We start from the raw sequence: 17,676 nt of genomic DNA on the forward strand, positions 1-17,676 counted from the left end.
CCTGCAAAGCCAAAAGTGTTTAGGTTCTGGGCCTTTTACAGGAAAAATGTGCCGACCCCTGTCCGAGGTCCTCAGAGCACTCTTCACCTGCTTCCTTCAGATCTGCCTGTCTCTCCCAGACAAGCCCTCAAAATCGGGGCTGGGCGGTACAGTGGCAGGGGCTCCTCAGCCAGCCAACTCCAGCCGGGTGCTCCTCCATCATCGAGTCCGTGGGGGCCCCACGGTGTTTCCAAGGAGCAGCTGGTAGATTTGAACTGCCAGCCTTTTGGTTAGCAACTGAGCTCTTACGCACTGAGCCACCAGGGCTCCATCCAATGATATCAAGCTCTGTGTACTGAGAGAGAAGTGTATGCATGGCTTGTGGAGTGAAAACAGCAGGAGCACATGTAGTCATAATGCCCTAAGGCCCGTATCCCATTAGCTTCAGATCATGCGGATGTACTTCTCTGTGGGTGTACAGAGAGAATGTGAATGTTGGGTCCCTAGGATGCTAACAGTGCTTATTGTCTCTGGGTGCTGGGATTTGAGGTGACTTTTTTTTTAAGTTGTTTTTAACTTTCTTCTTCCTACTTTTTTGGGCTGCTTCAGTTTCTTTAAAAAAAAAAACCTGAATCATCTCAATCAGCAAAGAAAACCCAGCTATTTTAATTTTGCAAAATAAACAAGGATGGTTGCGTCCGCACATGGGCGGCAGGATCATTTATGTGTTTGTGATGTAACTGGCAGAGATCCGTGCATCCCCACGCAGCCCACCACTGACTGGAGCAGGGGAGTGATGGCTTCAGAATAAAAAAAAAAAATAAGGAGGATAAAATAAGGAAGATAAACAAGAACGTGGTAGGAGGTGGGAAGAGATCACAAACCCAGAAATATGGTGTGGCCATGATTGTGAGGCCTAGGAGCTTCCCAATACATACATCTCCTGGGTTCATTATTGGTATTTGGAAAGAAAGGGCGAGGTAGGGGTAGAGCTTTTCCTGATATTTTTCCCCCTTGTGGTCTTTTTGTGGTCTATGCTGGGTCTTGAGAAATTGTAAGGTACTTTAGGAAGTTGGGGTATTTAAAAACAGTGTCGTGGCGCCACTTAGTGGCAGCACCATGTCATTGCGCCTTCTGCCTTTCCGTGGACGTGTCCCAATTCTTTGATGTCCCTGATCTGGTGGCATTTGTGCAGCACGCTCCGTGATGCCTCCCAGGGTTCGGCGGGGCAGTGGGAGTGCCTCATTAATTTATTCCTTCTCTCCTGTCTCGGTCCCACAAAGCGAAGCTCTGACCGAGCCGTGGTCTGGCAGTTGAAGAGAGGATACCTTGCTGTCAAAACCAATCTCCCGTTCTCTCCAGCGCCCTGAAAGCGGGGCCGGGCTTCTCCCAGGGCTGCGCTGGGTTAGGGCTCTCGGGTGGAGCCCGTGAGGGGCTCCTGGGCAGTAGCTGGGCTCCCGGGAGACCCCGGAGAGTCGTCCCCACGCCGTCATCCCCCAGCCTGTCTCCCCCAGCACTGCTCACCTGCACAATCCCCTGCCTGCACAGAAGGCATCATCCTTCCACCCAGCTCACGGCCTCCCCTCGTGCCCTCCTCACCCAGGGCACCAGTTTTTCCCGGGCTCCTCAGCTCTAACCAGCTTACCAACTGCTGTCGAGTTACACCGACTCATGGTGACCCATGTGTGCCGGAGCAGAGCTGTGCTCCATAGGGTTTCCAGTGTCTGATTTGTCAGCAGTCGATCACCAGGCCTCTCTTCTGAGGCACCCCTGGGTAGACTCCAACCTTTTGGTTAGCAGCTGAGCTTGTGAACTGCTGGCACCACTCAGGGGCACCCCGTCAGTTTAACCTCCTAAATATCAGGTCTAGAGCCTGCATGGTCTTATATCTGCTGCCCCCACACCCCCAGTCTCTACAAAAGGTGCCTAACTGACCTCATTCCCTAGGCCTTCCACACTCAGCAGCCCAGGGGTCTCTGTAAAGCCCAGACCTCACCGTCACTCCCTAGATCACATCTTTCCACTGACTTCCTAGGGCTCATAGGAGAAGACCAGGGTTTTAGTCTGGCCTGGAAGGCCTGTCACTCCAGAGGCCTCAGCACTGCAAGCTCTGTACCTTAACCCAGCCACACTGGCTTTCTTCCAGCCCCCCAGGCTTTCTCCCTCCTGTGGTCCCTTGGCCTGCCCTTCCTTCTCCTCTCAACTCACCCCCCCTTGTCCCCTCAACTCCCCCCTAGTAACCTCCACTCATCCGTTGGTTCTGAGATAGAGGTACCTTCCTCAAGGAGTCTTCCCTGGGCCCACCAAAACCAAAACCCAACCCACTGCTGTCGAGTCAGTTCCAACTCATAGCGACCCTGGGCCCACAGCAGAGTCAGATCCACCTGTGATGTGCTTGGAAATACAGGGAACCTCCCTCCCTCCCCCCAGCCCGTCCTGGCATGGATTATCAGCTCCACGGGTGTGATTCTTTGGTGACGCCATCCCCGCTATAGACCACTGGTTACCCGGGCAGTTTGTCCCCTTGGGGACATTCCGTAAAGTCTGGGAGCATTCTCGGTCATCCCAGCTTGGGGAGTACGATTGGCACCTAGCGGGTGTTCTGCTGAACCTTGCACAGCACAGCTCCCAACAGCAGAGAGCTGTCTGTCCCCAAAGGTCAGCAGTACCAGGGATGAGAAGCCCTGCAGTGGACTCAGAGTCCCATGAAGGCAGGGATCAAGGTGATTGGGTGGTGAACACTCTGAGACAGAGCCCCTGTGGAGGTCTGAAGTGTCCCTGTTGAAGTCCGACCTGATATTCTCAACACTTTGATAGGCTTGATAGACAAACACAGATCCGACACGTCCCGTGAGACCCACCGGCTACAAGGAGTAAAAAGATGGGTTGGCCTGGCCTTGCTCAGAGCCCTCGTCAGGGTGATCGCATGGGTACACGAGCCCAGGGCAGAGCATCCTTTTTCAAACCCCTCGTCAGGGTGATCGCATGGGTACACGAGCCCAGGGGACAGTGTCCTTGTTATGTGTGTGCATTGTATGTGAGCCTGTGTTATATGTGTGAGTATGTAACGTGTGTGTTGTGAGCATGTTGTGTGTGTTACGTGAGTATGTGTGTGTTGTATGTGAGTCTGTGTTGTCTGAATGTATGTTGTGTGTGTTGTTGTGATCATGTTACAAGTGAGTGTATGTTTGTTACGTGAATGTGTGTGTGTGGAAGGAGAGAGACAGAGGATAGACATGGCAGAGTGTTAGTGGTACCTGGCTCTGGGTGAAGGGAGGCAGGTGTTCCCATGGGGCTCCGGTTCTGGGGCTGGCCTCTTTAGACACGAAGGAGCAGTCTTCTGTGCTGGACACCCCCTGAGGTTGGCCTTGTGTGTCCTTTCAGTGTGCAGCTCCCCGCCCATCCACATGAAGGTACAGCCCCTCAACCAGACGGCCCTGCAGGTGTCCTGGAGCCAGCCGGAGACCATCTACCACCCACCCATCATGAGCTACGTGATCTCCTACAGCTGGACCAAGAACGAGGACGAGAAGGAGAAGACCTTCACCAAGGACAGCGACAAAGACCTGGTAAAACCTCCCTGTTCTACTCGTGCTCTGGTGTCCTCACGGTTAAGTGGCTGTGCCTGCTCACCTGACCTTCCACAGGTGCCCCACCCTCACGGCTTCCCGGGGAGGAGGCATTGCCAGGCCCGTGGTGCAGTCAGTGAGCAACGAACAGCCCTCCTGAACTTACACTTCCCAGCTATGCAGTCTCAGCGGGCTAGTTAATGTCTTTGTCATTGTCGTCTGCAGAATGGACTGAGCAGTTGCCCTTTCCCTGCTGACAAGCAGGGAGCTCCATCAGCCCTTTTCACCTGAGAGGGTGTTGTAGAGATTACATGAGTTACTCACGCGTACACAGGTCCTTGCACACAGTTAGCATTGTAAGTATTAGCTGCTATTATGGTTATTCCTGCATCCACTGCTGTCACTATCATGACCCATCTATCTCAAGTCCCCACCCCTCCCTTTTGTCACACCTAATCTGCCTCACACTTTCCCTACCTGCCAGACACTGGGAGCAAGTAAGTTTTGACCACTCTTCCTGGACTCTCAGATACTATAATATGTGACCTCTCATTGAGCTATGCGTGCCCAAGTCAACTTCCCACCTTAAAACTGACATAAATGTTTGGTGACCAACACCCGACAAGGCCAGGACTCATCACTCTCGAAGTTCTCTTTAAAAGAGATGTCTGTAGGAGCCGTCTTCTGTAGGAGCCGTCTTATGCCCCTATAAAACCAGACCCTCCAACAAGCACTGGTCTGTGAGTCTTTACACAGAAACTCGGTGATCCATTTGCGTTCAAAAGCCTTGCGTTTACTGTTCACCAAAGGAAGACCTTGGAATAGTGGAACCCGTAATTGTATCTGCCCATGAAAGATTCAGTCTCACCCAGTGGGATTCCTAAAGATGGTTATCACTTTTCCCCTCCCAATACGGCGTCCTTGGGCCCATTCAATCAGTTACAGAATCATACTTTTTGTGTTCCTTTAGATGAAGATTCTTTCACTTCATTTCCATTTATATTTTCTGTTTCCCCACTAGACGTTGTTATCTGGGGCCCATTAGGGAATGATGTGCTCCGTGAAATCAGAAGGGAATCTATTGAAAGGCACCCAAGGTTACGATGTGTTTTAACCTTTCCCTCGTCACAACTGGGAGTCCATAAGGGGTTTTCTCTTTCTGCAGTAGAGATGCCTTGCGTTAATCAGCAGAAACTATCTGGATGCTTGACGTGGTCTCTTGTTCTAAGTGGAAAATAATCAAACATGCAAAGATGAATAGATGGAGGCTCAGAGTGAATTCTAATAAATCCCTGCATAGATGAAGCGAAGATTTTGCTCCTCACAGAAGACGGGATCAGAGGTTTAGAGAACAAGGCATGAATTGGTTTCGGAGGACACGCGAGATGTAGTGGGAAGACATGCTTTGGCAGCAAGTTCCTTTTTATAAGAATTCCTAGGGGTGGTTATTTTCTTTTGGGACATGCAAAATTAGTATTCTTAATTCCTCAGGAAGTCAAGAATGCTGACTTAGTGGCAACAAAGCTCTTCTCTAGCTTACGGTTATTATGGCCCAGAAACCGAAAAGTGATTCTTCACATGAGTGCAGTGTTTTACCGTCTGCGTCTCTCTTCCACATGCCCTCTGCACACCTGGGGGGCAGCTATTATTACCTTCATTTTCCAGAGGAGATGAGCGAGGCTTGAAGTTGAATAACATACCCCTAACCTGTGGCCTCTGGGGAGGCCATGTTCTGGGCAGCAGGAGCGGACATGGCCACAATGACACCTTAACCCCAGTTCACAGGTTTTCAGTAGCTCCATTGGAAAGCGCACTCAGGGAAGCCCAACAGTGTTGTTTTCTATACTTCGGCCAGAATACACGTTTCGGTGACAAGATATTTAATCCATTAGGAAGAGAGATTGAACATCATATTCGTTTGTTTTTGGTGTCTTCAGAAAGCAAGTGCCGCCCACTGTTAGGTATTTTCCATTTTCTTGTTTTTTTCTTAAAGGCTCCTGGTTTATAAAGCTTTGAAGAGTGGGGAGCTGGGCCAGGTTGGTGACATGAGACCAGGGATTGGCAAACTTTTCCTAGAAGGGGCCTGATAGTAAATATTTTAACCTTTGCCAGCCAGGTGGTCCATCACAACTACTGAACTCACCCTTTGTAGGCTGAAAGCAGCCATAGGCAAACGTAATCGAATGGGTGTGGCTTTGTTCCAATAAAATTTTATTTATAAAAACAGACGGCTGGCCGGATTTAGTTTGTGGTTTGTAGCTCGCTGACCCTTGAGTTAGACCAGTGCATTCTTTCTGTTGCATGGTGTGATCTACCCATGAACAAGTTTTGCAGGCCTGTATCAAGAGCTCTGTGAGGTAGCTGTTCCTCTCCCCCATTTTACAACTGAAGATAGCAGAGACCAAAAGACATTGAACAATTGTCTCAGCACACAGCTAGTGAGGGGGTTGGAAGGCTTGGTCTTGGTCACCTGACGTCTAGCCTGGTCTTCTTCCTAGCATCATGCCCCACATATCACCCACGGTCGAGATCCAACGAGGAGAGTCCCTCAGTGGTGCAGAAGTTAAGCAGTTGACTATTAACTGAAGGGTTAGCAGTTCAAACCCACCCAGACGCACCTTGGCAGATGGTCCTGGCAACCTGCCTCTGAAAGGCCACAGCCAGGAAAATGCTATGAGGCAATTCTACTCTGACGTACGTGGGTTTGCCATGAGTCACAGTCAACTCAAGGGCAGCTCTTGGTATCCTGACTCCCACTTCATTCCTGGTTACAGAAGGCTCCCTCTCTGTTGGTTCTGGGGGGCGTCTTTGTCTCAGCTTCTCTAGCCCCAACGTTCCTGTGTTCCTTGGCGATCTCTGGATGGCATCTGTCTTTTCCCCATTTGTGCTCGCTTGTCTCTGTGTTGTGGGAGAAAAATGCGGCATCTGCCTCCGTAAAGATTACAGCCTTGGAAACCCTATGGGGTGGTTCTACTCTGTCCTACAGGGTCCTGTGAGTCGGAATTGACTTGAGGGCAGTGGGTTTGGGTTTGTCTCTAAGTCCGTGCTGCTCTCTGTATCACTCAGGAGTGATTGGGTTTAGATCACACTTACACAGGTATGGACTCGTTAACATAACAAAGAAAACCCTAATCCCGAGTGGGTTACATCTACAGGTACAGGGTTTAGGAGTCCAGCTCTTATGTTGGGGCGACACAGTTCAGTCCATAATACTGCCTTTGCTTTCTTCACCTGCAGAAAGCCACCATTAGCCATGTCTCACCTGATAGCCTTTACCTGTTCCGAGTCCAGGCCGTGTGCCGGAATGACATGCGCAGCGACTTCAGCCAGACGATGCTCTTTCAAGGTGAGGCCGATTCCCTTCCCTGCCAGCAGGGGCGGCCCTGAGCCTCCTCCCTCTTGGTGTGGTCTAAATCTATGTGGGGCTTCCATCCATACCCAGGAAGCCCAGTAATTTAGGCCTGTCTTTGAAGTTGAGGGTTTGATAGGCCAGAAGAGGGGAAGAGTCAAATGCTGAATTTTTTTTCAACTGTGCAGAACCAAGTATTTGGACCTTTCACCATCCGTTATCTGACACTGCATCAGATCACAAAATCACCCCCCAGGTGTGTTGTTCAGTAACCTCCGAATCTCCAGTATGACTTAATTAGCCTTTCTCCCCAGGAATGGAGCCCAAAACAAACAGAGCTTGCAAACCACACAGACAAGTCCCCACCGCAGATAGATAGCCTGAGTTTTCTGGAATATAGAAATAGGTTCCTGCTGATTGGTGGGCTGGTAGAAAGTTCCACATGAAGTGTTCGCCCTGGGTACACAATTTGAGGGGCACCAAAAAACTCAGTATTCAAGGTAACTAATATTTTAATGGAATATTTTTAAAAGCAAAATCATTGCAAAAAAAATTCATGCTGATCAAAATATCAGAATTTTAAATAAAGACAGAATCCACCCTGTTTTACTCATCCCAACCTAATCCCGGCTCTGGTCCCAATAATATTTTATTGACAAAAACAGGCAGTCAGTGCCTGGGGTCTTAAAAATTTGCCAGCAGCAATCCAAGGCACAGGAAGTGGTCTCTGTTAGCCTGGAGCAACAGAGAACGGAGGTCAGGACTGGAAGGAAACAATGGAATGTGTGGCTCATTGCCTCCTTTGCCATGAGACCAGAAGAACTAGATGGTTCCTGGCTACCATTACTGGATATTTTCATCAAAGATTCTATAGGGGGGAAATGTAGAACAGAATTTCAAATTCTCATGGACTCCAGACTTTCTGGAGCCAAGGGGTCTGGATGAACCCCTGAAACTATTGTTTTGAGATCATCTTTAAACCATAAGCCAAAAACATCCCCTGGAGTCTTCTTAAAGCCAAAAAAAGTAGATTAGCTTAAATAGTTAAGGAACATGTGCCTCGGACATGGCGCTCTTTCGAGATCTGTCTATACGGGATCCAACTGAAAATAGCAACTAGAAAGATTAGATAGGAACCTTAGGGGACAGTAAGTTCATGTTAACGGGGAGGGACAACTTAGAAAAGGAGGGTGAGGATATTTGCACAACTCAAAGAATGGAATCTGTGCCACTGAATTGTACATGTAGAAACTGTTGAATTGGTGTATGTTTTGCTGTGTATAATCTCAACAACAACAACAAAATTATTTAAAAAAAAAAAAAAAAGGCAGTGGGTCTATGGGCCATAATTTGCCAATTTGATTTTGTAAATGAGCTAAGAGCAGTATAAGGGAGGGACTTGGGTGTTGGACTCGCTCTGCCAGCCTGGGGCCCTTCCTGATCAGGTTCTTAACTTCTCTGGTCCTCAGTTTTCCCATCTATAAAATGAGAAGCCTACACACCAGGCCAGTGGTTCTTAACCTTCCTGAGTCATGGGTCTGATGAAGGCTTTGGACCTTTTCCATAGGAATTTCTAGAATTTTGTGTATAACTGGAGGGACCCAGTAAAGCGTGTGGGCCATGGGCCAGCAGCATCCACATCAGAAGATAGCTTGTGAAAAATGCACATTCCTGGGCTCCTCCCAGACCAACTGAGTCAGAATCTCTACAGGCGGGGCCCAGGGGTATATATTTGCACAAGATGGCCCACGGGCATAGCTGTACAGAAAAACTCCAGCTCTGGACGCCTGTGAGTTCTGGCTGCCCCTAGCAGCAACCTGAGAGTGTTCCTTACTTCTCTGAGCTGCAGTTTTCCAATCTGAAAAATGGCAGTGCTGTGTTAGTGACCTGAGCTCATGACGTCCTTGAAGGGTTACTCGGGATGATGCCTGTTAAATAGTTAGCGTAGTGCCTGGCACGGAGTATCAACATTTCCCAAGTATTAGGTTTAATAAAATGAATAATAAATGATGAGCCCAGAGCAAGAAACCATCCAGCCTAGATTCACCCTAAGGAGCCCTTCTAGCTTTCCAATTCTGCGTGGAGTATATAAATATTCTTTGCTACCGTTCACATTGATCTCATCCTTCCATTTAAACTAATTGAAATTAGCATAGCTGTATTTTTTCCCTAAATAAATCACACTTGCTCTGCCCACCTGCACCCTGAACGTGTTGGGCCCTTTCCCCTTATTGAGGTGGGACCAGGCCAAGGCCAGCTCTCTGCAGCAGAGGGGAGAGAGAAGAGAGGCCGGAGTTGGCGCCTGTGGGGTCGGGGCCCTGGAACTTTGGAAACATGAATCATGACTGGGTCGCCTGTGTGCTGCGAGCGGGAGCCTGGAATCTGCAGAACTCCCTTTCCAGATTAATGGGCCCCTGAGCTCCCTGGCTTCTGCATGGACTTGGAAAAATTAAATGTTTGTAATGTAATTCAGAAAGGTCTTGTCAGCTATAAATTCTGAGCACGAAGTATTTAAAATGTCTGATCCCAGGACTGGTTGAGAACAGCCCATGTCTCCTTTGTTCAGGGGGCGAGTTGGCTTGTTTTATGTATTGTTGTCATCTGGGTGTTGCTAAAGGGGGATGGACCCTCCACCTGCTGCTAGGATGACCCCGTCTTCCTACAGCACGCAGCAGGCAGTGCGAAAAACTGACTCTAATCAAGGTACACTGCTGAATTTCTGCTGAGCCACGTAGGCGTTTGTGGTCAACAGAGGCCAACTTACAAAAGTGATCAACTATTCAGTTGAAAAACACACAAAAGAAAGCTCAGAGAATTTTGTGGAAGCTTATTCAGAATGATGAGATTTATCAGTGATAACATTTCCTTCTGGTTGGGGAGCTTGAAGAAGTCACGTGGAGTATTTACCTTTTTATGGCAAATATGATAATATTTATGTTACATATGATGTAACAGGACAATATATATCATTATAGCCATGCATAATATATAACAATAAATATGTTTACCTTATTATGGCAAATATTACAAGAATAATAACAAGCAATATTTGTAGAACGCCTCACAGTCAGAGTTTTTTCACATAAAGTCTTTCACTTCAACCTCACCGCCCAGCAGCCCATAATGTAGATGTTATTTAATGGATGGGGAAATGAAGTTCAGAGAGGGAGAGTAATTACTGAAGATCACACAGCTACTGAGTAGAGTCCAGTTTTCTGATTCCAAAGCCCGGTCTTGTATTACCCGGCAACTGATCATCCCAAAGAGTAAATACTACCCGCATACCCAAGTCTTTAGCAAAAGGGTAAAAAGGTTGATTACTAAGTGTTCAGAGTCTTTGTGCAGTATTCAACAGTCGTGGAAAATGAGGATTCCTGGGCTTTTCCTTTGTGCTGCAGACCCATTTGGCAGATACTGAAGCCAACAAATCTTTTTCTCAGAATGGTTTTAAATAAATAAGTCAACTACATAGGAAAGGAAACCAATGGTGTTCCAATACAGTTGTCAAAATATTTTAAGCAAACATGTTTTCGATGTGTTCTTGTACGCACGTGGGTCTGTCAGCTACTGTGACTCCTAAGTAGTGAGGCACATAACAGCTATTCTGAGGTTGCTACAACTAGAAGGCCTTTGGAAAACACTTGTGATTTCAACCTGTGACAAAGTTCCGGGTCCTGCTCATGTGACTGAGATTTGTGGCCCCCATTCATGATGCCTCAGCTGAGTGAGGGCTCAGGGACCAGGCCCATGTCGTGTCTCCCATCCTTGAATCCCAAGAGACGTGCAGACCCCAGGTTACACACTGCTGATCGTAAAGGGTCCTAGTCACCAGGGCTGTCACGGACCCTGGTGGAGCCTGTACAAGATGAATGAAAACCAGACACGCTTATGGAGAGGCTGTTGTTTGTTGGCCTGAGTTAGAGCCCTTTTTAAAAGAAAGGTAAAGCTGGCCTCCAGGGAACCCTTTTTCCTGTCTTAAGAGAGGGAGGTCTGTATACCTGTCTGAGGCAGCGAGGTATGGATCCCTGAGCTACTCAGTGATGGTGAGAGGCTATATTTAGCCCCAGGAGAGAGCCGCCGGCTTCCTGCTTCCTTATCTGACCTAGATTCTAATGACTGTTTTGACTTCCAGATGCATCTGTTCTCCCTGTTGGTATCTTCGCAGGGTTCACTTTTCAACCATACAAAATCTCACACCATAGCGGCCAGGCAGGAAAAGGTATAAAGGGAGCCCGCCTCAGTGGGCATTTGGATCACATGTTCTGCCAGAAGGGGCCGCCAGCACTCAGCCCCAGCCCAGCCTTGCCCCGCAGGAAGGAGAGCCCAGCGTTGGCAGATACGGTGATTTTCAGGATAAGCAGAAAAGCGGGTTTTTTAGATGAAAGCTACTGTCTACCTCGCTGATGGTGAATTCCATTTTAAAAAAGGAATATGCAGCTCGTTTGCCATTTCTGGCTTAGGTAAAAACCGTAGTTGGTACGAGTGGTACTTGTTTTGATAATTAGCATGTTTCGCTAATTTTTCAGTGGTGTGTATACACAGGAAGCAGGTTTTTAGTTTATATATAGCACTATTGTTCCCTGAGATAACTACAGAGAAGCAGTTTAGCCTGTTTGATCCTCAGTTCCTTGTTTACAGTGTAATTTCTTTGTTTCTCAGCTAATACCACTCGAATATTCCAAGGGACCAGAATCGTTAAGACTGGAGTGGTAAGTACAACTGAGGATTTCCACTTCCCGGCTGATTGCTAGTTTGCATGCAGTTAAAACTGTCACCACAGGGTGGCAGTATGATATTGTTAAACTGCTCAGTGTGAAGAGGTTAAAATACAGGAAACAATACGTTATTCACTCAGTTCAGTACTTTATGAAAACAAGCTAAACAACGCAGTTAAAGCCATGATACCTAATTGCCTAATTTTGGCAAAGTACAGATCCCCAGATTTTTTATTATTATCTGTGAAATCATTCGATGCAGGAACTCAAAGGGGTTAGTCTGTTCCAATCACCTCATTTGACAAATGCTGAAATGGAGAAGTTGTCACTTAGCCAAAGTTATGTGGCTTTGCAAATTTCTGGAGACTGAATCAACATCCAAGTCTCCCCATTCCTAGTGTAATTGATAACCATAATGCTGATCGCAGTGTATTTCCTGAGCACTCCTGGGTTTCAGGTACAGATTATTTACTCCTTGTGGCAGCCCACCAGAGCCCTGTTACTACTGAGCCCACTCTGCGGATAAGGAAGCTGAGGCTCAGTGAGTCAAAGTGACCTGCCTGGTTTCACCCATACGCCACTGGAGGGTGGACTCAAGCCCAGGAGTCTCACTTCCCTGTATCTGAGGGCCTCATTTTTTGTGACATTGGACATTTGGTGAACCAATTCTAAAACTTAGCATTTGTGAATTTGGTCATCCTTAAGCCAAAAAGTTTTCAAAGTAAAACAGGATTGTAAAGTGATGAGATCCAAGTTATTCTCGTTATTGGTTTGAGTTGCATAAATGATGGGATGGAATTTTGAACTCTACACATTAGTTTGAAACCCTGGTGGCACAGTGGTTAAGAGCTACGGTTGCTCACCAAAAGGTTGGCAGTTCAAATCCACCAACCGCTCCCTGGAAACCTTGTAGAACGGTCCTACTCTGTCCTATAGGGCCGCTATGAGTCAGAACCGACTCGATGGCAAAGGGTTTTGGGGTTTACACACTAGGTTATAAGCATGAAAATTAAGCTAATTACTCAGAGAAATACTTATTTCCCTAAAATACCATATGTCAGTGAAACCCCATAGTTGAGCCCAGGTTAGTATGGGAATGAGTTGAAGGTTTGCATACAGGCAGCCCTGGTCTGTACCTCTCCAGCCATGTCTGTGTGGACCACCTGTAGTTTGGTGTCCTCACCTACAAAATGCAGACAATGATCATTCTTGCCTCCAGGGTAGTGTGGAAAGCCCCAGACTATACAGTAGAACCTGTGTAAGGTGGAAACCTGTCAGAGAAGGAAAACTCAAATATTTCCCACCAAGAAGAGCAATAGAAAAGTGATAAGACTGTGCCCTGTCAAAGTCAGAAAACTTGTGCAACCTGGAAACAGGGCGGTCCCGTCAAGTTCCGACTCTCACAGGTTTCACCGTAGCTGGCACTTGTTAAGAGGTGCTCTTGTTATTGTTGTTGTTGTTATTGTCATCATCCACATGGTCATAGTCTTTGCCATAGATAACCCCAGAGACCTCGAAAGCTGGAGTACCTCTCTGATGTTGAGTGTGCAGAGGCAGGACTGTAAAACCGTTCTCCGAAGCTTGCGGTGAAGCGGCCGGCTCCTGTTTCTGAGCCTGTCGCCGCAGACTGGCAGCCACTTCCCCTCTCCGTCCATCCGTTTCCAAGCTGTAAGATGGCGGAGTTGGACTGGGCGGGTCCTCCAGGACCTTTCCAGACCTAAGAGCGATATGTTCTCCACAAGGGCCCAGTGAGAATAGGTGGAAACAAGGCACTCCCGCCTCATTCTTCATTTTCACTCCTAGAACAGGTGACCATCTGATGCTGCCAATCTATTACTTGAGTTTGCCTTTTCAGCTAACATAGCTTACTTTTTATGCCATTTAGCCTCATCCTGAGCAATATCAGTGAAATGCTAGTTAACATTTTTAGTGTGTTGACAGTAATTGTAAAACCATTAAAAGAGCAGGTAGTCGTCCCTGGGTCCCTTCAGGTCATCTTCTGTACCGTTCTTTCCAAAACCCCCCATGATAGATGAATGAAACCACATGAGGGTGATGACTGGAACCTCGTTCCCAATCCCAATTACTGACACTTCTCTGCTTTGTCTTCCTCTGTCCCTTCCTGCAACCTCCCTGGGTAACCCTTTCAAGCCCACAGCTTCTCCCGCCTCCTCAGCCGACATGGCCCCCATCAGCTCGGGGTCCTCCACCTGGACATCCTCTGGTATCCCCTTCTCCTTCGTTTCCATGGCAACTGGGATGGGCCCTTCCTCCAGCGGCAGCCAGGCCACAGTGGCTTCAGTGGTCACCAGCACACTCCTTGCCGGCCTGGGGTTCAGCGGTGGTGGCATCCCCTCCTTCCCCAGCACGGTGTGGCCCACACGCCTTCCGACAGCCGCTTCTGCCAGCAAACAGGCCGGCCGGCCGGTCCTCACAACAACAGAGGCCTTGGCTTCTCCAGGGCCAGACGGCGACTCAGCACCAACCCAGGATGGCGAGGGTGCTGAGGAAGGGGAGAAGGATGAGGAGAGTGAGAGTGAAGATGGGGAGCGGGAACATGAGGACGAGGGGGAGAAGAAGGAGAAGGGTGGGGTGACCCGTGCCGCCACTGGGGAGCAGAACCAGACGGAGCCCACCCCCACGCCCTCATCCCCCAGCAGGACTGCGGAGGAGGGGGGACATCAGACTATACCTGGGCACCAGCAGAACCAAACCGCGGAACCCACTGGTCAGCCGGACGAAGCACGGGTTGCCAGCCCAGACCTCGACTCGGACTCAGCCACCTCCACCCAAGTGCCCCCCACAGTCACGGAGGACTATCATGCCGAGAGTGATCCCAGGAGACCCGGAGCACCGTCCAGAAAGCCTGGGTCCCGAGGGGACAGATTTTCCGAGGATAGCAGATTTATCACTGTTAATCCAGGTAGGTGGTGCCCGTCCTCGTGGAGGTTCTGGGTTGCTGCAAAGAGGCTTACCTTTTCAGGAAATGGCAGAGAGGGTGAGGACCCAGAACAGGCCTACTGTGTCTCCACCACATACACCCTGGAGAAGAAAATAGATCAGAGGGTGGGGGGTTATGTGTGTCTCACTCCCCATTGTATTGTATAAAGGATGACCTACTCTCTTATCTCTGCTGAAATAAATTCTGCTTGCCTCAGACTAGCTCCATGGGCCTCTCCAGGTGTGGAGTAAGTGAAATGAGGGAGATACCTATCTTAAGAAGTTTACTCAGTAAGTGTTCTTCCCTTTCTTCATTTACTCAACACGTATGTTTATGGGCTGCTTGCTGTTTGGGGCTGGGCTCAGGGCCAGGTGCTGAGCTAGGCAAGAATAGTACTCTTGAAGTTTATGGTGTAAAGAGCAAGACCAAGAGAGGACAGAGAGCAAGAGCCAGTTTAAAAAAAAACAGTTGCCGTTGAGTCAGTTCCAACTTGTGGCCAACCCCATAGTATCAGAGTAGAACTGCTCAGTAGGGTTTTCAGTGGCTGATTTTCCAGAAGCAGAGCACCAGGCCTTTCTTCCGAGGCACATCTGGGTGGACTCAAATCCCCAACCTTTCAGTTAGATGCTGAGCACTTAACCATTTGCAGCCCCCAGGGTCTCTAGAATGAACTCCAGGAAGCTAAGTATCAGGAAACTTGGAAAGTAAGCAAGCTCTAGATGGTTAGCTAGCATGCTAGACAATCAGCTGAAGAAGGATTTAGGTTGTAAAATGTTAGCAGAGGAGGACAAAGAGAAGACAGAGGAGGACAGGAGCCAAGTTAACTAGCAAAGGCCGTGTTATGGAGTGAACTCTGTCCCCCAAGACTATGTGTGGTAAATCATAGCCCCTATACTTGTGGAGGAGCCCTGGTGATGCAGTGGTTAAAGCACTCAGCTGCTAACTGAAAGGTTGACCTTTCAAACCCACCAGCTGCCCTGAGGGAGAAAGATGTGGCAATCTGCTTCCATAAAGATTTATAGCCTTGGAAACCCTATGGGGCCCCTGGTGGTGGTGCGGTTAAGGGCTACATCTGCTAACTAAAGGGTCGGCAGTTTAAGTCCACCAGGTACTCCTTGGAAGCTCTAAGGGGCAGTTCTACTCTGTCCTATAGGGCCGCAGTGAGTTGGCATCAACTGGACGACAGTGAGTTTTTTTTTTTGTATGGGGTCACTATGAGTCAGAATCGACTCGAGGACAATGGGTTTGGTTTTTTGGCTGTACTCGCGGATGTGATCCAGTTTGAGAATAGGGTTTTGTCTGTTATTGCGGTATCTGTATGAGGTGTGTTTTACGCCAATCACTTTTGAGACACAAAAGAGTAAATTAGGCGCAGAAGGCACCAAGCAGCAATGGGGAAGATAGATGCCATGTGGAGACCTCCAAGGAGAATGCTAGAGAAGGTGTGACAAGGATCCCCCACCCCCCAGCAGACAAAGAGGCCTTCCCTGGAGCTGGCGCCTTGAGTTCGGACTGCTGGCCTTCTTCAGTGTGAGGAAACGAGTTTCTGTTTGTTAAAGCCACCCACTTGTGGTGTTTCTGTTATAGTAGCACTAAGAGACTAAGGCAGGCCACTCTGGAGAAACGACATTTGTGTTGAAACCTGAAGAATGAAAAGATCCATCAGGGGAGAGCTGGTATTACTCCAGGGTATGAGCCTAAGAAACACGGCCCTCTGTCCCAGATCTCCTATGGCTGTGTGAGTTACCAGGGTATAGGCGGTGAGACCCAGGGTGTGGCTGGTCTGGCCTCTGCTGGCTATGACCCTGGTCACCCTTCCCAGCAGTGATCTGCCATTCTGTCATACGATCCTGATAGTCTCTGCAAGGGGACAAGAGCAGGAGGGGTTGTTACTGTTGTCAGGGGTTTTCTTAATAAGAAATTCTTCATTTTGCCAGACTACAAGATGTTTAGCAACAATTTTTTTTTTTTTTATTTGCATCTAAGCTGTTGTGGAGTTATAAGAGTGCAAAAAAAAAAAAAAAAGCAACTGGTAAATATTTATTTGGTTTTGCACTTGTAAACATTAAAATTCATCTAAAGCTGAGATCTCGTATGTTAAGATACAACTTAGAATAAATTTTCATGTTTTGAACTACATTCCTCCCTGAAGCTGGTGTAGACTAATATTTTGTAGTGTGGGTTTCTTGTGGGTTTTGCTCACATGGGCACAGTGTGAGGGAAAGGTGCTAGATAGCCTGCTGTGGAAGGGCGTGAGGGGACTCGGGCCTGGGAGGCTGTTCAAAGCTCTTCTGCCTGAACACTGACCTTCCTTCTAGGACTTGCTGTGGAAAAGGTGGATTTCTTGCATGTAAAGATACTAAAATACTTCTGTAGGGCCCACTGTGTACGAGGCACTGAACTAGGCCTTGGGAAGAGAACACTGAGCAAGACAGGCTTCTGTTCTCCTGGGGTGTACATTTCTGGCGAGGGACCTTGAGAATATTTTCGTATACAGATCAAATGCTTGACTTCAAAAAGCGTTAAGTGCTGGAGTTGGTGGGGGGGCGGGGGACAGAGTACATCTCGGGGTCAGGGAACAACATTTCAGCAGATGCCTTAGTGGTGGAAAGGAGCCAGCCAGGCAGAGTCCCAGAAAGGAGCATTCCCAGGCTGCTGGCTCCAGAGGCCCCCCAGTGGGAAGGAATCCGGATTGGTCAGGGAGCCATCAGAGGGCCAGCGTGGCTGGGCCCGAGAGAGTGAGGAGGAAGATGGACTGAGTTCAGAGAGGACAGAGACGGGACCAAAAGGGGGCTTCTCAGCCATGGTGAGGATTTGATCTGTCTGCAGTGGGAAACCTATGGCGGGTTTTAAGCAGGGGAGTGATGGATCTCCTTAACTTTTTAAAAAGATCCCTCGGGCCTCTGCATGGACATCGTATGGGGAGGCCAGACTGGACGCAGAAAGACCAGTTAGAATGCAAGGCTGATGGTGGCTTGGACTAGGGCGTTTTCTCAGATGAGTTGGCTAGATTTGGAATTGACTTTCAAGGTTGAGTGGTTTAGCCTATGGACTAGGGGCCCTGGCAGAGGAGTAATCCCAGCCTGCTCTTAACCATTTCTTTGACCACACTCCTGGAAAATA

At 48.4% G+C, this 17,676-nt stretch overlaps 1 protein-coding gene across 4 annotated transcripts in view; it reads left to right on the forward strand.

Moving 5' to 3' along the window:
- The window catches only part of PTPRG (protein tyrosine phosphatase receptor type G), an 823,034-nt gene that overhangs the window by 704,447 nt on the left and 100,911 nt on the right, over positions 1-17,676 (forward strand). For all 4 annotated transcript variants that reach the window (XM_049861696.1, XM_049861694.1, XM_049861693.1 and 1 more), the window contains 4 exons: positions 3,364-3,548; positions 6,786-6,894; positions 11,557-11,606; positions 13,764-14,535. In XM_049861696.1, coding sequence (XP_049717653.1) covers positions 3,364-3,548; positions 6,786-6,894; positions 11,557-11,606; positions 13,764-14,535 — 1,116 coding nt within the window. The remainder of the gene's footprint in view (positions 1-3,363; positions 3,549-6,785; positions 6,895-11,556; positions 11,607-13,763; positions 14,536-17,676) is intronic.

The sequence above is a fragment of the Elephas maximus genome, chromosome 20 (assembly GCF_024166365.1).
Source record: "Elephas maximus indicus isolate mEleMax1 chromosome 20, mEleMax1 primary haplotype, whole genome shotgun sequence".
In the NCBI taxonomy this organism is placed as follows: domain Eukaryota; kingdom Metazoa; phylum Chordata; class Mammalia; order Proboscidea; family Elephantidae; genus Elephas; species Elephas maximus.